The sequence below is a fragment of the Rhinoderma darwinii genome, chromosome 1 (genome assembly GCF_050947455.1).
Source record: "Rhinoderma darwinii isolate aRhiDar2 chromosome 1, aRhiDar2.hap1, whole genome shotgun sequence".
NCBI lineage: Eukaryota > Metazoa > Chordata > Amphibia > Anura > Rhinodermatidae > Rhinoderma > Rhinoderma darwinii.
The window spans coordinates 63,596,431-63,621,766 of NC_134687.1; the positions used below are offsets into that span (position 1 = coordinate 63,596,431).

A 25,336-nucleotide genomic window follows, 5' to 3' on the forward strand; every position below is an offset into this window, starting at 1 on the left:
GTGCTTCCACTGTTTTGCCCCACAAGACCTCTTCAAACCTGACATGGTGCCTAAAATATATTATAATATTCTAATAAAAAGGAGACCCCAAAATCCACTAGGTGCTCCCCTGCTTCTGAGGCCGGTGCTTCAGTCCATTACCACACTAGGGCCACATGTGGGATATTTCTAAAAACTGCAGAATCTGGGCAATAAATATGGAGATGCATTTCTCGGGTAAAACCTTCTGTGTTACAGAAAAAAAAAAAAAATTTAGGCAAATTTTTTTTTTTAATTTGTAAATTTCACCTCTACTTTGCTTCAATTCCTGTGAAACACCTAAAGGGTTAAAACACTCTGAATTCTGCTTCGAATACTTTGAGGGGTGTAGTTTTAAAAATGGGGTGTTTATGGGGGTTTCTAATATATAGGGCCCTCAAAACCACTTCCAAACTGAACTCGTCCTTGAAAATATAGCCTTTTTAAATTGTCTTAAAGTTTAGCAGCAATTTCTAAAATTTTTAAGCCTTGTAACGTCCTAGAAAAAAAGGACTTTCAAAAAACGATGCCAACATAAAGTAGGACATATGGGAAATGTTAATTAGTAGCTATTTTGTGTGTTATTACTATCTGTTTTACAAGCAGATTTGAGAAAAATCATAATTTCTTAAAATTTTCTCTAATTTTTGGAGGTTTTCACAAATAAGCAATGAATTTAAATCGACCAAATTTTTCCACTAACATAAAGTACAATATGTCACCCGAAAACAATCTCCGAATCGCTTGGATAGGTAAAAGTATTCCAAAGTTATTACCACATAAAGCGACATGTCAGATTTGAAAAAAATGGGGCTGGTCCTGAAGGCCAACATGAGCTTGGTACTGAACGGGAAAGATAGATTAGATGGATGCATTAGATCGATAGGATAGATAGGATAGGATAGATAGGATAGATTGGATAGGATAGATAGGATAGAATGATTCGATAGATAATATATATACTTGTCAGCTACAATCTTGAGACGTAAACGCAAGATAAAATGACCTGCTGTGGATTTTAAAACACACACTGCAGGTCAATTTAACTGCAGAAAAACTCTGCAACATGTAGATCTGATTACTTGGAATTTAGTTTACTTAACTGGCACTGTATTATGCTGTGGAGTTGCCACAGGAAAATCTGCGCTGCAAATCCGCACGTTATACGCATCGTGTATATTTGGCCTTAGAAAGTGTAACTTTTCATGCCGACCTGGACACACATCCTCTCTACTGATCCTGGTTACCCGTGATGTTAATGGCATTAACTACAGTTTGGTAAAACCTAAACTTTAATATTTCACTGGTAATGAAAGTTGAGATTTGGGTTGTGGACATTTTTTGGAGTACAGATCTGTGCTAGATTGTAAACATGACCCCCAATGTATATACAGGATACAAACAATACACCCCCATTTACATGAACATGTCACACTATAGTGCATGCCCGATTGACACGAAACAAAATGCCCATTACCAGCAGGTTTCTTTTCATCAGTAGAGTGATTCTTGTACCAGTCCCTCAGCCACCTGATAAGTTTGTTGGCACAGCTCTGTTCTCCCTGCTGTCCGATGATTGCCTTTACAGAAGTTGGCTTGTATTTATCTACCCAAAGTAAACAGTCTGTCTTGCCATTGACTGGCGGTAAGTCCAATGATTTAACAGAGCTAGGCTTGTCCTCCTGTTTTATGCTCGTCTTCTTCCATTCATCACTTGTCTTCTCCTCGCTCGCTAGTTTCTTTGCTCTTGGTGACTCTTTCTTCTCCGGAGTTAGCGTCCTCTTTACTGGGCTAGGCTTTTTGGCGACCTTCTCCGGGGTCTTTTCGGCTTTAACTTTGGTTTTCATCTGAATAGCAGACAAAACAATATCAGATGATGACATGTAACTAAAAACAGCACATAATCTTCAATTATCCAGGGAGTCACAACGAAGACCTATTCCTCCAACCAGAACAAGATATTAATTATCCTATGCAGAAAGTCTAGCTTGGTCTAAGGCCCCATGCACACGACTGTAAAAACGCCCGTAATAGACTTCTATTGGCCACGGGTACCTCCCCGTATGCTTACGGGAAGGTGCCCGTGCCGTTGAAAAATATAGAACATGTCCTATTTCAGGCCGTAATTACGGCACGGGCAGGCCCAGAAGTCTATGGGGCTCCCGTAATTACGGGTGACTACGTGTGTGCACCTGTGATTACAGGAGCAATGCTAGGCGACGTCAGTGTATAGTCACTGTCCAGGGTGCTGAAAGAGTTAAACGATCGGCAGTAACTCTTTCAGCACCAGGGACAGTGACTGCAGATCACAATATAAAGCTGTAAAAAAAATAAAATAAAAAAAAAAAGACGTTCCTACTTACCCAGAACTCCCTGCTTCTTCCTCCAGTCCGGCCTCCTGGGATGACGTTACTGCCCATGTGACCGCTGCAGCCAATCACAGGCCAATCACTGGCTGCAGCGGTCACATGGACTGCCCGTCATCCAGGGAGGTCGGACTGGATGTCAAGAGAGGGACGCAGCACCAAGACAATGGCCGGGTACGTATGAATTTATTTTACTTTTATTACGGAAAGGGCTGTCCCTTCTCTCTATCCTGCACTGATAGAGAGAATGGCTGCCGATTACTGCAGTGTAATTTTGCAGAGAAAACGTCCCCCGTAAATACGGGTGGAATACGGGTGACACTGGACCCGTATTTACGGGCACGGGTCCGTAAATACTGGTGCAATACGGGTCGAATACATGTGACCAAGGACCCGTATTTACGGGTGGACAAAAATACGGTCGTGTGCATGGGGCCTAAAGCGGATACCCCAGAACAGTGGTAAACCTTGCATATACCATCTTTGGTCATATGCCATAAAAGACTGATCGTGGGGGTTTAACCACTACTAAAATGAAGGAGCTCTGCGACTTCTACCTTGCAAGTAGCACTGTTAGGTCATTACAGGCGGTGTCTGAGATCGGCAGGAGCTGTAACAGCGCGGTGTCCCCTTTGTTCTAGCAATCACTGGGATCTTAGCACCCAATCTCCCCCCTCAATATCTTCTGACAGGTCTATGAGAATTGACTTTAAGGTGAAACGGATAGGGGGTTCATTTGCAAAAATATAATGTAGAGAGAATATATAGAGGGATCTGGCCATGGAGGACACAACTTCTATTTTGCGGACTGTACTAGAACTCTAATAATCTCATCGGATGACATGGCCAAAATCTTAACTCAAAGTAAAATCTACAAATCCCATTTTTGATACACGATTCATTATAAAATGTACCGGGTACTTCTGCTGCACTTACCTCCGCTTCTGCTGCTATAACGTACTTTGATTTCTTTCCTGGTAAAGAGCGAAGTAAATCAAACAGACCATCCTCATCAATAATCTTTGTTCCAAAACCTTCTGCCTGTAGAGCAGAAAGACATTAGAAAAGCTCAATTATAGAATAAAAAACTGAAATGCGTGAGACGAAAAGTATTAGAAATTATTATTATGTAGGACTCCTCCATAGACAGCTTCTAATATACTTCCTAAAGGCGCCCGGCCTCCACAACTGCAAGAGCACACACACATAGAACAGAATTTAGCAAATGTCCTACGTCACTTTTCTGGAGTGGAAAAGCTGCAAAGCATCAAAAGTAGCAATTTACGTAAAGAATAAATAAAATAAAAATTGCAACTCTTGACGCATTCACGCTGCACACAGCGGCCAGTCTTAGTAAATCTGCCCTTAGATGTTAGAAATTTGTAGAAGTAATAAATGGGTGTCATGTAATATATGGACACGTTAATGCCTTCAGAGTCAGCACTGTTCTCTGGAGCAGCCCTTGGCCCCATTATATCAAAATGTATCCGACATACTTTAAAAAAAAAATAATAATAATAATTCTTCGCTGCTAGCGGACATCATACATAGATTTCTTTGTATAGCCAAACCTGGCAAAAAGATAGCCTGTAATTTAATAAACCAGGTGAAACGGGAAAATAGGATTTCACATGGAATGTTAAACCATTCCTGAACAATTTTTTTGTGTGCCAGGGTGCTTTATCCTGCTGAAAGAGGCCATTGCCATTAGGGAATACCATTGCCCTAAGGGGGTATGCTGGATCTGCAACATTGTTTAGGTAGGTGGTAAGTGTCAAAGAAACATCCACATGAATGCCAGGACCCAAAGTTTCCCAGCAGAACATTATTTAGAGTATCACACTGACTCCGCCGACTTGCCTTCTTCCTATAGTGCATTCTGGTGCCATCTCTTCCCCAGGTAAGCAATGCACGTGGCCATCCACATGATGTAAAAGCAAACGTTATTCGTCAGACGAGGCCACCTTGTTCCATTGCTCCATGGCCCGGTTCTCACGCTCACACGCCCATTGTAGGTGCTTTAGTCTGTTGATCAGGGTCGGCATGGGCACGCTGACCAGCCTGCAGCAAGCTGTGATGCACTGTGTGTTCTGCCACCTCTTTCGATCATACCCTGCATTACCTTTTTCAGCAATTTGTGCTACGGTAACTCTTCTGTGAGATTGGACCAGACCGGCTAGCCTGCGCTGCCCATTTGCATCAATGAGCTTTGGGCACCTTTAGCCTGTTGTCCTTTTTAGACCACTTATGGTAGGTACGGACTACTGCATACCGGGCTCACAAGACCTGCCATTTTGGAGATGCTGTGACCCAGTCGTCTGGCCATCACAATTTGGCCCTTGTCAAAGTCGGTCAGATCCTTACACTTGCTCATTTTTCCTGTTTCCATCACATCAACTTCAAGAACTGACTGCTCACTTGCTGCCTAATGTACCCTACCCCTTGTCAGGCGCTATTGTCACAGGATAATCAATGTTATTCACTTCACATTTCAGTGGTTTTACTATTATTGCTGGTCGGTGTATAGGGCAGAGTAGTCTGTGGGTCCAAACCACTCAATATTATAATATGAAATAATCAAAATTTATAAAAGTACAGTGCCGCCATGGCAGCCAATCAGGTTTCTTATGCAACATACCTCAGTGACATACAGTTGGCAATCATTATTATAAGTCTTGTCACTGTATTACCACTTGACATACACTGTAGGTTTCATCCCTGTATTTTACCTTCTCCCGTTTGGACTCTCCGGCATCACGGCCCATGAGGAGGTAGTGGGTCTTCTTACTGACATTTCCAGTTACTTTGCCCCCATAGCGTTCCACTAATGATTTGGCCTCGTCTCGCTCTATGGACTCCAAGACCCCAGTGATGACAAACGTCAGGCCCTCTAAGCAGTTATCTGCCCCCTAACATGAATTTTCACAAGAATAATTGACATGTCATCTTACAGAAACGTGTTAATAAATAACATTTTTATAGATACTGAACAATCCATACAACACAAATAGTAACTTATTAAACATTGGTATTCGTAAATACAGTGGCAGGTCCGGTATGGGTGTTGCTCCCGTCTCTCAGCAGGGGCTCTCTAATGCATCAAATAACTGTATCTGGAAAAGTATACATAAACATAGGGCAACAACAGAGAAACATCAGATAGCCGGCCGTTTAACCCCTTAAATGCAGCAGTCAATAGCGACCTCAGCATCTAGGGAGTTTGACAGAGAGAAGGGGCTTCCTCTTGCGGACCATTAACAGACCCAATGCAACCGCAGGGCGCAAACTTGTAACCATGGCAGCCGGGGGCCTACCAAAGGCCCCCAGGTCTGCCATAGAGCTTATTAGCCCATATACTAAGTATTCCAAAGCATCATGTACAGTGAACGCACCTTCAAGTTCCCGAGCACAACTGTTAAGAAAAAATAATTCACATTTAAAAAAAAATACATAGATGATATCGCCACAATCAGAAGAACCCGTAAAATACAGTTAAAATGGTTTATGCAGCAAGCATATAATAAATGGCCACTATTCTTGACTTTATATGCCATAACTGCCTGAGAAACCGACTGCTAAGACCCCCACCAATCTCGAGAACAGGGTTCTGTTGAATGGTAATTCTCTGTTAAGGTTAATATGAGGTATGGAATCAGCTGAACGCACTTGTCTGTATTTTTATATCCCATATACTTCAGAAAGAAGGACTGTGAATTCGTGTCCACTCCCCTGGGAACGGGAGGTCGTCATCCCTGTTCTTTAGATTGGTAAAGGATCCAGTGATTGGACTCGACTAATCAGACATACGGTATATTGAGTCATAAATTGCCAAGGCCTCTCGCTTACCTGGGGAACCTCCTTGGATCCAAGAGCTTTAGGGCCTTCTCTATTCAGGTAATTCCTATAAGCAGTATAATTACCACGCTTCTTCTCAGAGTCTTCAGGACTGGACTGTAGAACAAAGTCAATTTTTATTTTCGAGCATACAATTTTTTTTTTTTTATAAAACACCAAGGGGGGAATTTATTAACCTTTCTACATCAGTTTTAGGATGTAGAATAGTTGCAAATAGGCACAAAAGTCGCAATTTTCTGTGCACAAAAGGGGGTGTGGCTACAGTGAGCCAACAAATGTATTATAATCTTCACCACAATACTGGCGTAAATTATAGTGGAATCTACGTCAGCTCCTAGCTGGCGTAGATTTCACTCTGTTGGGTGTAGCAAGGTAGAGGCTATGATTATCGCGCATGGCCGAGGTGACGGCCAGTGGGAAGAAGTGACTGATTTATTAAAAGGCGTGCGTGCACAGAGCAGCAAGCCAAGACTAAGTCACTCCAGTCTTCGTTAATCTGCCACCGAGAGTAACTGTTGTTTATACATGACCTCTTACTATTTTAGTAGAATGACCATAGATAAGCGGCATTCATTGGCGTGTTAATAAAGTGTAATACTCATACCTCTGATTTTTTAGATGCTTTTACAGGTGTGATCATTTCCTTCTTTGGAGATATGACCTTGGTTTTAGTAACCGGACTGGATATCTCAACCTCTTTGTGTTGAACTTCATCCTTCCTTTTCATCAGAGCTAGCTTGGAGCTGCTCTCGACTGGAGAAAACTTTCCTTTGGTTGAAGATGAACTTTCAGACTGTGGACGTGAAGTCTTTTTGGTCTCCTCTTGGCTTTCCTTTTCCTTCTTAACTGCTGTTGATGTATCGGTCTGGCTCTTTGTCCTGGCTACAAAATTAGAAAGTGCATTTAGGAACCTTAAGATAGAAAAGGGAGTACATGATGATCCCGATCAATTCCCAGAACAACGTAACTGTGGTGTTCTCTAAAGTGCACAAGATTTCTGTAACTCAATCTCAGGACTGCAGAACAACTTCTAGGCAGATATTATGGACATTGTAGCGCACAACCAACTAACCCACCGATATATCCGGACAGAAGGGAAAATCCCTTTAATGTATAGGGGTAGAAACAAAAGCACTGTGTCACTTGCTAGCGGAAGGTATTGCTGCTAAGCAATGGCCTGAACATATTGAGGCTGCTGAGAACATGGAGGCAAAAGAAAAATAAGCAAATAAATGGAGTATGAAATATTAATGAAAAAGAACACTGGGACGTGGATGCTTTTACCAGAGCTTCTCTATTGAGGATATGTATTGCTTTTAATATAACTGGGATGTTAGGACGCAACTACAACTAGTAGAAAAAGTTAAAAATTGGGGTACACGACTTCCAACTCAACATTAATGGTACAAATATGACACATAACCCCTAAGTGTGGGATTTCTACGCATTACAATAGGGGCTTTGACATTCTCCGGTAAGTGGCATTCAATAGGTGTCAGTGGCCCTGACTGTATAGCAAAGAATAGAATCCAAGCGAATAATAAACCATAATAGATTGGAGATGACCCCTGAGGGTAAAAGGTAGCCTGCACTCTTCACTGCTGGGGCTGATCATTACCCCAGGACTGTATGCTTCCCTAAATACGTTGTGAATGGATAACTACGTTCCACATTCCGTATTCACCACTCCAACTGAATAACTTTACCAGAAATTTTAGACTGCCTACACCGTAAGTTAACAGCCATACTGCCCCTAAACGGAAAGAGGAGGGTTACCTTCAACTATCAGCACCAATATCCCCAGTACTCACAAGAGCTCCAATACTAACAACCACTGATCTATGTCATTCATTCACAGGCAGTCCTATTTAAGAATATAAAAGTGTCAGTCACCATTGGTAAAGCTACACTTATGTGTTAAGAAATTGACCAAAGACTTGGTTGGAGACACAATTTACGGCATCCTGTATACGATATATATCTATGACATAGAAGACACACGGTCATAAAACAGCTAATGTCTGCCGATGGGCCTTCTAAGTCGAAGATGTCATTTTCCCATTACGGATGACTACTAGTCATAAAGGCGGCAATTCTACTAACCGGATGTTAGGAATTACACAAACCGCAATTCCTCAATATCCCAGAAAACTTGTAGTCCGTATGCTTTAATAGTTGTGATGCTGTTGAAATGGGCCGAAGCGGATCTACAGCAGCTCTGTAGATTTTTTAGTTATTAATATGTGACTGCTTTGAGTCTCAAGGGAATGTCCTGGGCAGTAATACTAAAAAATAGTTCCCTAGATGTATCTGGCCGCAGAAGTAATATATGTGCTAGTCAAAATGCAACGCCACCACATGTGAATGCTGCCTTAGTTTAAGCAGAACTAGGCTCATTATTTCGCTCTGGAGGGTGGTATTACACACAATTCTGATAGTGATCATCTTTAGCCACCAGAAGTAGTTACTCTTAATGGATTTTATTCAACTAAAATGGAAAAGCAGTAGAGATTCCCAGCAAAACCAATCAGAAGGCAGGATCTATAGTCTGATCAGTCCCTATTGGCACTTTAGTTCCACTAGTTGATACAAATATTTCCCGCTAATGGCTCGGTTTTCCCGTTGGCAGGTCCCTTCAGTGATCTTCCATGTAGCGGTTGGTTTACATTTGGTACCTGAAGGTTTTTCAGCTCTTGCCTGGCTTTTTTTAGATACTGGAGAGGTCTTCTTTTCTTCGTTTCTCTGTGCCTAAATAAATTAGAAAAGTTAGCCATTAATAAAGCAGATGTCTGGATTTAGGATTTGTCTGTTCAACTAATCTGGAAAATGTAAAAGCTTTCAAAATTAACTAGTTTATACAGGTGTGTAAATAAATCAGCCTCTGTCTGGAGAGAGAAAACTTACGGCCTATCCACAGAAAAGGCCATTAATATCTGACTGGCAGGGGTCCGGCTCTCAGAACCCCCATCGATCAGCTGTTTTGAATCGACTGCGTCGCTCGTGCTGCTTTCCCGTTATCACTTATGCTGCTCAATACTGTTAAATGCCGACAGATTTGTAGCGGCGGTTCACAGGATTACAGCCTTCTCCCATATTCACCTGAATGGGAGAAGGCTGTAATACGGTGAACCACCACTCCAAGTGTGTCGGCGTTCGACAGTATTGAGAAGTAATGGCAATGAAGGGGAAGGAGCATTCGAAACAGCTGATTGGCGGGGGTGCCGACCATCAGACCCCACTGATCAGATATTGATGGCCTATCCTGAGGATAGGCCATCAATGTTTTGTTACTGTAAAACCCCTTTAAACATCAATGGCAGTCTACAAAAAGTATCAATATGAACATAACTATTGAAGTAAAACTTGGTCGTTCAAAATAGCACATTGTGCGTAAAACGAAAAGTGTCCATAGGCATAAAATAATTGACAAGATATTTCAGGGTGCAGATGAAATATTCAATTCTCAAACATGCACATTTGGCTCGACTATACAAAACGGTTGATTCTTTATTTGTCACGGGAAATTAGAAACGGACAGGAAAAATCCAACCTGTCTGATCTATTATTCTCAACAGGCTGTACGATGGGGTGAGATACCTTATCTTTAGGTACATCATCGATCATGGCCAGTGTCTTAGCAAATTCTTCATCTTCGTGGAGCTGTCTTTCCAACTACAAACAAAGATAAAGGCAAAAGTTAATTTAAAAGTTTTACACATGAAGAAAACCTGCTATAGTAAAATTCCTTTCAATTTGCCAATCCAGTGGCACTTGTTTCTAGTACAGAACTAGACGGTATTCCAGAATAATAAGAGATGAGGGATGGAGATAGCCAATTAGAAGACTTGTCTGATTAAAACAAAGAGATATCATACTTTCTGCTGTGGGTTGTGCTCGGCAGCAGAGGATGAACATACAGAGATGGCCTGCGTCATCCAAAAAAACTGCAAATTTTGCCCATAGCAACTAAGCTGAGGTAGCTGGAGTGGCTGCTGCTACTAGAACTTCTACGATTCCTTACTACAATACGAAGTAAAACAATAGAAATGAAGATACATATGCTCACTAGGTTTCACCAAAAGATTCATAAATAAAATTATGTTGCCAACAACTGACCTATGCCTCATGCACACGACCGTTGTGCCACTCGGGCCATTTTTGACGGCATCCGAGTGGCACCCGATAGTCTTCACGGAGTCACTTTAGCGGGTGAATCGGGTCCGTGAAAAATGGTCCAAGTCTCCGAGGAAAGATAGAACATGTCCTATCTTTCCTTGGATTACTGACGGGACACAGACAGCACACACGGTCGTGTGCATGAGGCGTTAGGCAATAGTTGTCATTGCCATTCAAAGTCAGCTTCAAGTTATTTACTGCTCTAATCAGATTGACGAAGAAAGACAAGATTAAAGCATGTGTGTGTGTGTGTGTGTGTATATATATATAAAAAACCATGCCCTAATCATGACCCATCCAAAAGCGGAGCTGCCCAATGAGTCCTAGCTCCGGGCCATCTGTCATTAACATCAGTACTGAAAACTCAAAGTCCCTTCAAGCTGTAAACGTGTTAGTCTTGGCGGAGATTCATCATATTTTTAATCACCTGGAAATCACACAGGTCTGTGAAAAGAACCTATTTGTTAGACTGACAAGGTTTGATTTGTAACCCATAATAAAGGAGATGGGCAGCAGTTTGTATACGGGGGTGTTATAACTACCAGTATGATTCAATGTGACCAGAATAGCGAAAAGAGCAAGCATGTCATTATAGTCAAATACATCAGAATTTTGTTAGTGGATCCCCCAAATTTCGATAGGAACCACCTACAATCTTACGTCTCATATATGCGGACTAATGACAAGCACTGTTAGTGGTATTAATAGCATTGGTTCTGATGGATGCCGGAATATTTTATTGGTCATGCAGCAAAATATTTGGATGGTATTGGTTATTACTACTACTGTAGCATTTATACCAGGCCTAGATGACTCCCAGGAGCCCATAGCAACTAGAAACCCCTTTTTTTTTCTCTTTAGGCCTATGAAAGTTCTTAGTTTCTTAGTAAGATGGTCTCGGTCATCTGTTCTGCCATGAAGAATTGTTTTTCACCCATCGGTGGCATGCAAATGCGAGCCGCCAAGGGCCCCTGCCATGGCTGTATTTCTAACTATACTGTGCCAGAGTCTACCGGACTACCTGTCCGCTTTACACGGTTATGAATTGTAATGCTTTGTTCTACTAACCAGCGATCAGAAGATCACTGTATATGGATTGACAGCAATGGACTCCTCACATAACTTTTTGTGACAAAAAAAAAAAAAAAAAAAGTTATGGCTCTTGGAGCGCAGCGATTCAAAACAAATTATTTTGGTTTGAAAAAGTGTTTTTATTGTGCAAAAGTAGTAAAATATAAAAAAATATATACATATTAGTAAAGCATCTCCATAATCGTACCAACCCATAGAATAAAGAGAACACGTTATTGACACCACATGGTGAATGGCGTAAATATAAAACGCAAGAAGTAATGGCGGAGCTGCTGTACTTTTTCCATTGCCCCCATAAAGAAAAGTTAATAAACCGTTAATCACTTGTATTTTTAACGGCACCATTTTGGGGTACATAGAACTCATTCCGCAAAAATACAAGCCTTTATACATCTATGTAGACTGAAAAGCTCTAAAGTTACGGCTCTTTGTATGTGACAATGAAAAAGCTGACAAACTTACTTGGTCAATAAGGCCGGCCACTAAAGGGCTAGAGACACAAAATCTAACCAAACATTTGGTTAAAAATGGAGAATGCTTACAAACTAGAAGACTATAGAACAAGACAATGCCTACGCCATGACCTCGCACAGGGTGGCACATAGGGTTTCTATTACCTGTCTTGACGGTACCTTTCCTTTAGGAGTTTTCCACATGCACATCTCAAGAAAAAGATTTACTGCCCAATAAGAAAGCCACATTAATAAAAAAAAATGTAAAGTAAAATTAGTTCGGCCTTAAAGGGTTTTTCTCAACCTAAATATGTAGGGTATATCCACAGAACATGCCATAAATGTCCTGCTTGTTCGGCTATTTTCCACAGGAATGAATGGATAGAGCTGTACACACGTGCGCGCCCACCTCTAAATTCATTCTACACCTAAAAGTGGCATTTGCCTCACCAGGCGGGTCAGGTTGGCCCTGTTCTGGAGATTGGTGCGGTTCCCAGAGCTAAGACATTTTTTCATACCAACTTGTGTAGAAGTAATTTCCGATTTAAATGCTGTTCTTGCAAAATTATCCTACTCACTTCTTCATCCTCAGCAAGTTGCAGCTGTTTAGCAATAGCTTCATCAACCATCATAGGGTTATCTGTACTTCTATGGGGCTGTTAGGTGAAAAACAAAAAACAGTAAAATGCTTAAAACTAGACGGACAGACAGACCGACCATGTAAACCCCAGTACAAACAAAAACACAAGAAGTGACAAGGATTGACTTACTTCTTTCTTGGTTCCCACAAGCTTCTTGTTAGATCGCTTAACGTTGTCCATTCCAAAGAAATCTATCACTGATGTACAGACCCGTTTTTCTGGCGTTTTAACCTTGGCTGGTACCTGGGTTTTGTTAGCAGTTACAGGAGGAGAAACAACAGCAGTTCCATTTTTTGGGGGTTTCTTGGGCTTTTTCAAAAAACTAAAGTCTTCCTCATCTAAAAGCAGAATAATAAACAAAATTAATAGAAAATTAGTGCAACAAGATTTTCTTCAGGAGGCATACAGTATAAAGAAGGAGAAACCCCCCTGGGTGACCAGGTGATAGAAAACGGAGCCCCAGGAAGACTAATATGGTTGTCAGGAGTAGAATTCGGACATCTACGTCCTTTCTAGAAACTGGCAGAAGTCTGAAAGACTGAGCACTAAAGCAAGTCGACCAGCCTACTACATATCCATTAGTAAATCAAGTTGGATGCAGCAGATGGAAATCTGAGAGACAAGGCAAAAAGAAAAAAAAAAAAAAAACATCCAGCACTGAAGTATTCCACGACTTCAAAACGACTTCTTTATTAAAACAACTAAAACATCTGGGTTACATCTGAAGGAATAGCTGACGCATTTCTAACTTATGATTATTACTCTGAATATTATTCATAGCCTTAGACTTTAAAGTACAAAACACTGATAAAAAACATCAAACAATACACAAATTGAGATCCTGTGGATATGCTATAAATGTCTTATGTGTAAACCTCTTCAAGGCTACGATTACATCATAGACAACTGCTTTCATCTAGGATACGCCTAGGCTGCGGACAGCCAGGCATTTCCCTTGTAATGGCCACTGCAAGGAAAATGTAGTGGCGGCCATTCAGATAGTACATGGACCACCCAAATCCGCTAGAGCTGCATGGCTCAGAGTGGGTCAGTCCCCTGATGGGCTACACCTTTAAAGATCCAGAAAAATGTAAAACTGTAATTATTTAGTATGTTGAAATTTAAAAAAAATTGGGATTTTAATCCAAACACTTCATTGTTGGAGTCAGCTACATTCGGAGTTATTTACAAGGATAGCAGATACCGGGTGACTATTACCTACCATAAGGACATTAGAATTGTTACCCAATATGCCAGACCTTGAAAGCTATATAAACCTCCACTATAAAGCAGTTATTTTACCCCAAAACCCTCTCGGACAATGCTCGGTCTAGATGTGGTACTGGCAACCAATGGTTAAAATAGGTCATCATGTACCTACGGCTGCAATCTATGGAGGCCTCCTGGAATAGCTTTCTGTTACAGGTCATAAAAGCTCTCAAGATCTGATGCAGCCGAGAAGCCATAAGACAGTGGAAAAAGAAAAAACAACTCAACATTTCATTCCTTGGAGTTGGCCTCTTTTACAAGCAATAAATATCACTTTTCTAACCAGAGAGTTGAACAGTATTTTTTGGAAAAACAGAACAATGATAATGTATGAAGTATTATTGTGGACTACAAAACATCACCTATCAATCTGGCCATGATATCAAAATGAATGACGCATCCCTGACAGATGCGTGTAATGTGGTCCTCGGGCCTTCAACCTTGCCTGTAATATTAGATCTAGTTGCCAGCGGACAGAGAACTAAGATCCGCATCCGTGGGAAATCAATGCTTTAATAAAAGGACGCTATGAACGGTTCAATGATGGAATAAACGCAAATTAGAACTGCAGCCAAATGATGTACTCCGAAGGTTCAGCTCGATGGATAATGCTAAGTAAATCTAACAAAAGGATAACAAAAACATAGAGATAAAGCAGCGATTATACAGATTTAAACTAATGGATAGTATTTATAAGAAAGGAATAACATGCTAATGGTACAGGAACTTCTTATATACTCAATAGTGACTGAAATAATGAACAGTACACAGCCAAATATATGTGGACGCCCGAATCTCTTATCTATACCTTTACCCATTCGAATCAGTATTCAGTGGTCCTGTTCTATAAGCCTGTGCGGCATACAACTTTGGTGAAGGGCGACGCAGTCTAATGATATAGAAGTGGGTGTTTCACTGAAAAAGTAAAGAATTTTGACTCCGGAAAGTCGGCTGACATCACCAGAGGGAGGTATAAGGTCAGCCATATAAGTGGACACCCTGTTTTCCCAGACATGGAGAAACATCTAAATAAAGTATACAATTTGACAGAAAAGTACAACCGAAGGGCAGGCAATTACTGATGAACTTGATCATTACGTCGTTTTTAGATCCAAATTTCTGTGCTGCGCCGCAACTGTACTTCCTGGACAGTGTCCGGGAACCGGGAGGTCAGCTGTCCCCGACAGCTGACACACCAGTCTTGCCGGTCAGCGGACCATCGCCGCTGATTTAGGCAATTAACGCCATAAATGCGGCGACCGATTGGAATCGCCGCATTTAAGAGGTTTGAAGCACATCGGCAGCCCCCACTAAGTGATTGTGGGGGCTACCGATGCTTGACGTGGCAATCGGAGGCCAGACAATGACCTCCGGGCTGCCATGTACAGAAGCCTCCTAGGCTTCCTGTCAGTGTGACTGTCACGTCACAATGACAGTTAGAATACATTACACTACATAGGTAGTGTAATGTACTCCAGCAGCGATCAAAGCTGAAAGTAAAAAAAAAGGTAATAAAAAGGTTTTAAAAAAAGCGTAAAAATAAAAGTTATATAAACAAAAAATGCTTTTTTTTCCTAGAAGACTTTCATTATAGGAAAAAAATGAACACGTTAAAAAAAAAAAGTACACATATTTGGTATCGCCGCATTCGAAACGACTAAAATTATAATGTTATTTTTCCCGCACGATGAACACCCCAAAAAAACAAAAAACAAAAAAACGACACCAGAATCGCTATTTTTTGGTCACCACTCCTCCCAAAATAGAGAATAAAAAGTGATCAAAAAGTCGCATGTACCCAAAAATAGTACCAATAAAAACTACAACCCGTCCCGCAAAAAACAAGCCCTTACACAGCTTTTTTGGACTAAAAAATAAAAAAAGTTATGGCTCTCAGAAAATAAATTATTTTATAAAAAAATGTGATTTTATTGCGCAAACGCTGCAAAACATAAAAAAAAAAAAACTATATTCATATGGTATCGCCGTAATCATACCGAAAGTAAAATTGTCATTTATAGCACACGGTGAACGCCGTAAAAAAAAATAAACTAAAAAAACATTGTCTGAATTGCTGGTTTTTGGTCACCCGGCTTGCAAAAAAATTTCATAAAAAGTGAAAAAAAATTAATAAAATCGCATGTACCCCAAAATGGTACCAATGAAAAGTACAGATTGTCCCGCAACAAATAAGCCCTCACACGGCTCCGGTGAAGAAAAAATAGAGAAGTTCTGGCTCTCAAAATATCACAATGCAAAATGTGCAGTGTTCCAAAATCAGATAAGATCGGCGCCATTTATCAGTGAACATCGGCCACATATCTATGAATTATTATTTATTCACCGCATTATTATACCCTCTTATTATGCCCTGATGTTCTCCGCACAGATTACATATGCCCCCACATTATAAACTGAAACACCAGTAAAACCCCGAACAGAAAAACTACCAAGAAAATCTGCGCTCCAAAAGCAAAATGGCGCTCCCTCCCTTCTGACCCCTGCAACGTGCCCAAACACCAGTTTGCGCCCACATATATGGCATCGCCATACCCGAGAGAACCCGCTTAACGTTTTATGAGGTATTTGTCTTCAGTGGCACAAACTGGGCACAACATGTAGTGCACTAAAATGGCATGAGTGGAAAATATTCACTTTGAACCATCCGCTGTTCATTAACCCCTTTGCGCACTGTGACTTAATTGCCCATCATGGTGCGGGGGTTGATGTATGGAGCGGGCTCACGTGCTGAGCCCGCTCCATATGCTGCGGGTGTCGGCTGTGTATTTCAGCTGACACCCGGGACTAACAGACAAGAACAGCGATTGTGCGGTTACAGAAGCCTGTAAAAATAACAATATACTGCAATACATTAGTAGTGCAGTATATTGTACCAGCAATCCAATGATCGCTGGTTCAAGTCCCCTAAGGGAACTAATAAAATGTGTAGAAGAATTAAATTTATTCGTAGTGAAAAAAAATAATTCAAGTAAAAAAACAAACCCTTTTCTCATTTTTCTTCTAAAGTAATGTAAAAAAATCAACAAAATTGGTATCGCTACGTCCGTAAAAGGCCGAACTATTACAATATACCATTATTTAACTTGCACGGTGAACACCGTAAAAAAGTAAATAATTTAAAGGGAATGTGTTGCCAGAAAAACATGGTTTTTTTTTAAAAATTAAACATTTAGTGTGTGGGTGATTAAACATTGTTCAAATTTTTTTTATTTTTTTCACGAGTCAGGAAATAGTCAGGAAATATTATAAATTAATTCTAATTTATAATACTACCCATTTTTGGTCACTAGATGGAGCTATTCCCAAAATTGCAGCATTGCAACATTGGGTTAAAAGCCCTCGCTCTAGTGAGCTCTCAGCATCCCCCCCTCCTTTATCCTGGCTAGTGCCGGGATAAACGAGGGGTTTGAACGGTGTAACCTCCTACACTGTGTGTCGCCATTTTTTGAGCTAACACACAGTGTAGTAGGTTTACATACAGTAGTAAACACACACAAACACGAACATACATTGAAATCTCTTACCTGCTCCTGCCGCCGCGGCTCCCTCCGGCCCGTCCGCTCCGTTTGCTGCCGCTGGTCCAAGTGCACAAATCCGGAAGCCGCGACCGGAAGTAGTAATATTACTGTCCGGCCGCGACTTCCGGTCCACAGGAAAATGGCGCCGGACGGCGCCAATTTCGAATTGGACTGTGTGGGAGCGGCGCATGCGCAGTTCCCACACAGACGCCGTACACTGAAGTCAATGGGACGGGAGCCGTTCGCAGTCCCTATGGGACTGTGGCTGCCGTATTCCATGTCTGTATGTGTCGTTAATCGACACAGACAGAAATGGAACAAAAAATGGCAGCCCCCATAGGGAAGAAAAAGTGTAAAAATAAGAAAAAGTAAAACACAAACACACAAATAAATATAAACGTTTTTAATAAAGCACTAACATCTTGAACATATGAAAATTTTTTTGGGTGATGACACTGTTCCTTTAAACCGCCAAAATCACAGTTTTATGTGTCACCTTAGCTCTCATAAAAAAATGTAATACAACTGTTTGATCACATTTTATGCACCAAAAAATGGTACCAATAAAAACTACAGCTCGTCCCGCAAAAAATAAGCCCTCACACCGCTCAATCAACCGAAAAATTAAAAAAATTTACTTTGAATGTGGTGAAACAAAAACAATTTTTATTTTAACAAATAGATTTTTCTTTGTAAAAGTATTATAATATTTTTAAAAAAATATATCAATTTGGTATCACCGTAATTATATTGAGCCGCAGAATAAAGAAAAGTTTTTGTTTTTACCGCACGGCGAAAGCTGTAAAAACGAAACCCCCAAAAAAAGGAATCAGATTTTTTTTCCAATTTCAGCACGCAAAGAATTTTTTTTCAGTTTCCCAGTCCATTTTATGATACTTTAAATGGGGTCAATAGAACTACAATTCCTCCCGTAAGAAATAAGCCCTCACACCACTCTACTCACGAAAAAATAAAAGTTATGGTTCTAAGAACGCAGGGGGTGACAAACGAAAATAAGAAAGCAAAAAATGGATCAGGCCTGAAAGGGTTAATTCATTTCTAATAAAAAAAAAAAAACCTGTATGACCACATGTGGGGTATTTCCGTACTCGGGAGAAATTGCTTTACAAAAATTAGTTGTTTTTTTTCTCCTTTATCCCTTGTGAAAATGAGAAAATGCAACATTTTAGTGGGAAAAAATTGTGATACTCATTTTCGCGCCCTAATTCTAATAAATTCTGCAAAAGACCTGTGTGGTATAAATGCTCACTATACCCCTAGAAAAATTCCTTGAGGGGTGTTTCCAAAATGGGTTCACTTTTGGGTGGTTTCCACTGTTTTGGTCCCTCCAGGGCGTTGCAAACGCGACATGGCACCGAAAACCAATCCAGCAAAATCCGTGCTCCAAAATCCAAATGGCGCTCCTTCCCTTCTAAGCACTGCCATTAGTCCAATCAGCAGTTTATTACCACATATGGGGTATTGCGGGAATCAGGAGAAAATTATTTACAAATGTTGGGGTTCTTTTTCCCTTCATTCATTGTAAAAATTAAAAATGTCTATGTTTTACGATTTTCACTTTTACAGACGAATTCCAATATATTTAGCGAAAAACCTGTGTGGTCAAAATGCCAACTAAACCCCTAGATAAATTCCTTGAGGTGTAGTTTCCAAAATGGGGTAACTTTTGGGGGGTTTCCACTGTTTTGGCACCACAAGACCTCTTCAAACCTGACATGGTGCCTAAAATATATTTTAAAAAAAAAAAGGAGGCCCAAAATCCACTAGGTGCTCCTTTGCTTCGGAGGCCGGTGCTTCAGTCTATTATCACACTAGGGCAACATGTGGGATATTTCTAAAAGCTGCAGAATCTGGGCAATAAATATTGAGTTGCATTTCTCCGGTAAAATCTTCTGTGTTACAGAAAAAAATGTATTAGAAATTAATTTCGGCAAAAAAAATAAACATTTGTAAATTTCACCTCTACATTGCTTTAATTCCTGTGAAACGCCTAAAGGGCTAAAACACTTTGTGAATGCCAATTCGAATACCTTGAGGGGTGCAGTTTTCAAAATGGGGTGATTTATGGGGACTTTCTAATATAGAAGGCCCTTAACCCCTTACCGACATATGACATACAGTTATGTCATAGCCGGGTAGGGGAAGTATGGAGCGGGCTCACGGAGTGACCCTGCTTCATACGATGCTGGTGTCGGCTGTATGTTACAGCCAACACTTTAGAGTAATGAGCGGCATCGCCCTCGGGCAGGGCTTAATAGATGCCGGTCAGAATCACGAAATACTGCAATACATTAGTATTGCAGTATATCGTGCAAGCGATCTAACGATCGCTGGTTGAAGTCCCGTAGGGGGACTAATAAAAAAAAGTAAAAATGAGTTTGTTTTTTTTTGGTGTAAAAAAAAAAAAACAACTTATTAAAAGTTCAAAAAACCCCCCTTTTCCCATTTCCCCCCTAGAGCATAGTAAAAAATTAAATAAACATAATTGGTATCGCCGCATCCGTAAAACTCTGAACTATTACAATATATCATTATTTTACCCGAACGGTGAACGCCGTAAAAAAAAAAATTGTAAACGCCAGAATGTCTATTTTTTGGTCACCTAATCTCCCACAAAAAATGAAATTAAAAGTGATCAAACCGTCGCATGTACACCAAAATGGTATTATTAAAAACGGCTTATCCCGCAAAAAATAACCCCTCGTACCACTTAATCGACGGAAAAATAAAAAAAAGTTATGGCCCTTGGAATTTGGTGACACAAAATAAATTTTCTTTTTTACACTTAGGTTTTTACTTGTAAAAGTAGTAAAATATAGAAAGAACTATATATATATATTTGGTATCGCCGAAATCATATTGACCCACAGAATAAAAGTTAACATGTTATTTTAATTGCACAGTGAATGCCGTAAAAAACGACGTGCAAAAAAACATGGACGAATCGCTGTTTTTTTCATTTTCTACCCCACAAATAATTTTTTTCCCGTTTCCTAGTACATTATACGGCAAAATAAATGGTGCTACGAAAAACTACAACTTGTCCCGCAAAAATCAAGCCCTAATAGTACTATATGGACGGAAAAATAAAGACGTTATGGCTTTTGGAAGGTGGGGAGGAAAAAACTAAAATTAAAATCTCGAAGTTGTTTACGACGGGAAGGTTTACGACCAGAACTGAACTGGTCCCTGAAAAAATGGCCTTTTGAAATTTTCTTCACAATATGAGAAATTGCTGCTAAAGTTCTAAGCCTTGTATCGTCCTAGAAAAATAAAAGCACGTTCAAAAAAACGATAAAAACAAAGTAGACATATGGGGAATGTTAAATAGTAACTATTTTGTGTGGTATTACAATCTATTAGAAAAATGGAAATTTTTGAAAATGTTCTCTAAATTTTGGTGTTTTTCAGAAATAAATACAGAATTTATCGACCAAAATTCTCAGAATCACTTGGATAGGTAAAAGCATTCCGGAGTTATTACAACATAAAGTAACATGTGAGATTTGAAAAAAATTGTCTGTGTCCTGAAGGCCAAAACAGGCTGGGTCCTGAAGGGGTTAATGACCAGTACTGAAAAGGCCAGCTAAATTTTTCTATTTTTGCCTCTCTGCCTTTCAGCAGCCATAACTTTTTTTATTTTTTTTACGGCGTGAATATAGGAAAAAGCGATTCTTTGCAGTTTTTCTTGTTTATTTTTTATCCCGTTCACGTTTTACGCCAAATAACCAGTTAGATTAATTCTTCAGGTTATTACGGTCGTGTAGATACCTAATATGTGTAGGTTTTTTGTTTTTATTTAGTGTAGGGTCAATAAAATATATTTTATGCAAAATAATGCCTTTTTTTGTTACTTTTTTTTTTTTTTTTTTAAGTCCCAGTAAAGGATGGGTTTTGCGAAAAATAAATTTTTTAGATCAATTTTCTTTTAGTGTTTTATTTTAAAAAAAATTGTTTATGTGTTTCTTTTTTTTTCAAACTTTTTCTTCCCTATGGGGGCTGCCATTTTTTTTTTCATCTCTGTGTGTGTCGATTAACGACACATACAGATACAGATATGGAATACGGCACATACAGCCCCATAGAGAATGCAAACGGGAGCCGTTCCATTCACTATGCTGTACGCCGTCTGTGTGGAAGGTCTTCGGCCGAGCGACATCCGGCGCCATTTTCCCAAAAAAAAAAATATTTCTAGTGACACATTCCCTTTAAGGGATAACTTTATTTGTTACTTGTAATGTATTAGCATACTCCTGTATGCGAATACATTACACTGTGTCACCATGACACAGGCTGCTGATAGGGCAGCACATGGTGTGCCTGAACAGCAGGCAAATGGAACAGACAGCCCTGGGGCTGACAGCAGAGGGATTCCCCCGGAGTTTGATCGCATCACCGGAATCCCGCTGATGCAATCAAAAAGGGGAATTCCCAGGGGTATCTCCAGGGTTGCTGCAGGCCAGGCGGTAATGCCATGGAAACATGGAGTTGCGTTAAAGGTCACACCAAAAATGAATACATGAACGAGATTTTATGTAAACAAAAAATATCTTTGTCACTTTTTGAAATATTCTTTTTCTCAGTTCCTCAGTGAATCAAAACACCTTTTCTTAAAAAAAATAAAAATTTAACGTTCAGAGCCTAATAACTAGACATGATTGAATTGTACCACCCAATTCAAGTTTTGTGTAAATTGGGTCATGAACCTCCATCCATTATAACACATTGTGCGAATTGATTTCGCCAAGTTTGGGATTTGCTTTTGCCAGATTTAGTTTACGCATAGGTGAATCAATTCTCTCATTGCATTCTATGGGAATAGATGAATCAGGAAAACCAAAATGTGCTCATCTGTGCGGATTACTTTACCTTACCAAAGTCCTCGTCACCTTATCAGTTCAATAAAGCACGGGTTTGTTTTTTGGGTTTTTATGTTTTTCTTTCCAGTGCAGTTTTATCCTCTATTGTAGTTAACCAATGAAAAACAGCCCTACAAAACTGACCTGTTAACTTTGCTATCACTGTGAATAAGATGATCAGATACCTGAACCCCGACTGTCAGCGAGACATCTGTCCATCTTTGGAACCTCTATGAGCAACTCACACTGATCTCCTTAACGGTTTATAGAGAACCTCCGGAGGATAAATGAGAATCTCTAAAGCTGGCCATACATACTAACTTTCAGCCAATCCCGATGATTGGGTCAGATCCACCGGCAATCTAATTCATATGCAGACAGACTGACTGTCCATGTGGAGCGCGAAATCACATTTTTGTTCAAGCCTACATAATTTCTCTGATAAACTCACAGGTACAAGATTTCTTTGTCGCATCTAAATACATACAAGAGAAATATCCCAAACAATTCTGAACACTTATATTTACACCTAAAGACATGTACAAGGGGCGTGGCCTAGCAGCAGATGTAAGAGGACGTGTGTGGCTGGAGCTCCTGCTGTATTCATCCTGAAAATACTGTTTATCCCTGAAATACCCGGTAATATTCACCGATCTGGAGGCTGGGAAGCTGGAGGAGTCGGTACCGCTTAACACTGCTGCAATGACCCGTTCCAAGAAGCAAAAAACGCCGCCGGCGAGTCCGGGGCCGAGAAGGCAAGATGGCGCCGAGGAGACTGACTGCAGGAGCAGGCACATGCGGTCTGACGCGGCAGACAGGCTGGAGAGATTTGCAAGAACCCCTCGTGCGAGCGGATTTGCAGCAGGCAAGACGCCGATGGCTGGCAGTGGGAAGGCAGACAACATGGCCTCAGGTTCCAGGTACTCCGTGCTGGGAGAGGACACGGTGAGTGAGGAGGAGGAAGAGCTGAGGAGGAGGAATAGCTGAGGAGTCAGCGGCGGGACAAGCGTGTGGAGGAGGATGGAGGCAGAACGCATAGCAGGAGAGACCAGGTGAAGGAGCCTTCCCTTGCTGATATATTCGCTGCGGTAAAGCAGAACTCCTCAATTTTATCTGTGCTGACCGGGCAGGTGGGAAGCCTGAAGGAAGATATACTGCTGTTACGTAATGACTTACAGAAAGTGGCAGAAAGAACCACGGTTATTGAAGGGAGAGTGTCTGAAGTGGAAGATGTTCTGCCGGAGCTCAGGCGGGATGTGCAGTCTCAGTCCTTGGCGGTGGTGGCCCTGCAGGCTAAGGCGGATGATTTGGAGAATCGGCTACGCAGAAACAATGTGCGTTTGGTCGGAGTGCCGGAAAAAACGGAGGGCAATAACTCGGATGAGTTTTTTGAAAAATGGCTGCTGGAGCAGTTTGGCCGGGATGAACTGTCTCCTTTGTATGCGGTTGAAAGAGCGCACAGAGTGCCTACCAGACCGGGGCCACCGGGGAGGCCCCCCGAGGCCGGTCTTAGTGAAGCTGTTGCACTACAAGGACAGAGATAAGATACTGAGGAAGGCAAGGGAACGGCAGGATATCTCCATTAATGGCGCCAAAATATCCTTTTATCCGGATTTCTCCGCGGAGGTGCAGAAGCAGCGGCTGCAATACTGGGATGTCAAGAAACGTCTGAGGAACTTGTCCATACCATACTCAATGATGTATCCGGCCAAATTGCGGGTGGTTGCTTTTGGGACTGCTTCATTCTTCGAGAACCCCAGAGAGGCTGCAAGATGGCTGGATAGCAATGAGGCACGTTTGCGGAGACCGGCTGGAGAAGAAGATGCGTGAAAGCCCGCCTGGGTGGTGAAGTATAGAGCCATGTTGGCGTTTGCGGGACTGTAGCATATTATATGTTATTATGCAGTTCTCCGAAATGTGTGAACACCCTTGTAAGAAACACAGCAGGGTGGTATCCTTTTAGAAAAAATGGCCGCACCTGACGGCAATGTTATTGAGGGATTGTTACTGGGTACCTAATGTATCTGTAAATTCTGCTGATTGTGTGGGATTGTTTATTACATGCGAATAGCAGTGGGAGCCAGCGCTCACTGGAAGTGGTGAGAAAGTTAAAAGGTTCAAAGAGAGATGCCAGTTGGGCATGGTAAAAGTTCGCACTATGGTGCGTTTCTGCTGGACAGGAGAGAGTACATGTCGCTCTGACCCTTTTCGGAGGGGAGGTTTTGTTGGGGGGGGGAGGGGAGGAGGGAGGGAACGCACGGCCTAATATCTTGACTGGAGCAGGCTGGAGGAGTAACAGATTTCCTAAAGATCTGACGCCTGATGGGATCGGTTAAATGTCTATCCTGGAACGTCCGGGGAATACGGGAAGTTAGGAAACGGCAGGCAATCTTTAACTGGGTTAAACAGCAAAATGCCCTGATAGTGGGGCTGCAAGAAACGCATCTGACTGGAGAGTCTGTATCCTTATTGCATGGGTTTCACTCTTTTCATACGACGTATTCCAGGGGGGTGAGTTTGCTGATACACAGGAGTCTTCCCTTTGTCTGTCATTCGTCCTTTTCTGATGAGGAGGGGAGGTATGTGGGAGTGCACTGTACTATATATCACTGGGAGTGTATTCTGGTAGTGTTGTATATCCCTCCGCCTTATTCTAGCACTGTACTGAAACGAATTACGGAGAAACTCTCCAGGTGGCCTGAGGTACCGCTAATTGTGATGGGGGATTTTAATGCAGTGATGTCTGAAGGGTTGGATAGGTTTCATAGAGGAGGAGGAGGGCAAAGAGGAGACCTGACTGCCTTTGGAAGATTAATGGAGGAATTGGGTCTGCGGGATATTTGGAGAGATAAACATCCAGGGGTGAGGCAGTACTCGTGTGCATCATCCACATTTCAGTCACTTTCACGAATAGACTTGGTAGCATGCACAGCTTCAGCGGTGCCGTACATAGCGCAAATAGAGTACCTACAGAGGGCATTGTCGGACCACTCTCCGATGGCGGTGACGCTGGAAGTGGGTGTAAGGCATACCAGGAACCCCGGGAAC

The 25,336-nt window shown here is 41.2% G+C and overlaps 1 protein-coding gene across 3 annotated transcripts in view; it reads right to left on the minus strand.

Annotated features, from left to right (window-relative positions):
* RFC1 (replication factor C subunit 1) overlaps positions 1-25,336 on the minus strand; it is an 80,904-nt gene that overhangs the window by 27,419 nt on the left and 28,149 nt on the right. For all 3 annotated transcript variants that reach the window (XM_075859207.1, XM_075859217.1, XM_075859225.1), the window contains exons 5-13: positions 12,730-12,938; positions 12,538-12,615; positions 9,837-9,911; positions 8,915-8,987; positions 6,844-7,121; positions 6,231-6,335; positions 5,114-5,293; positions 3,321-3,425; positions 1,496-1,865 (exon numbers count right to left, since the gene is read on the minus strand). In XM_075859207.1, the coding sequence (XP_075715322.1) occupies positions 1,496-1,865; positions 3,321-3,425; positions 5,114-5,293; positions 6,231-6,335; positions 6,844-7,121; positions 8,915-8,987; positions 9,837-9,911; positions 12,538-12,615; positions 12,730-12,938 (1,473 nt within the window). The remainder of the gene's footprint in view (positions 1-1,495; positions 1,866-3,320; positions 3,426-5,113; positions 5,294-6,230; positions 6,336-6,843; positions 7,122-8,914; positions 8,988-9,836; positions 9,912-12,537; positions 12,616-12,729; positions 12,939-25,336) is intronic.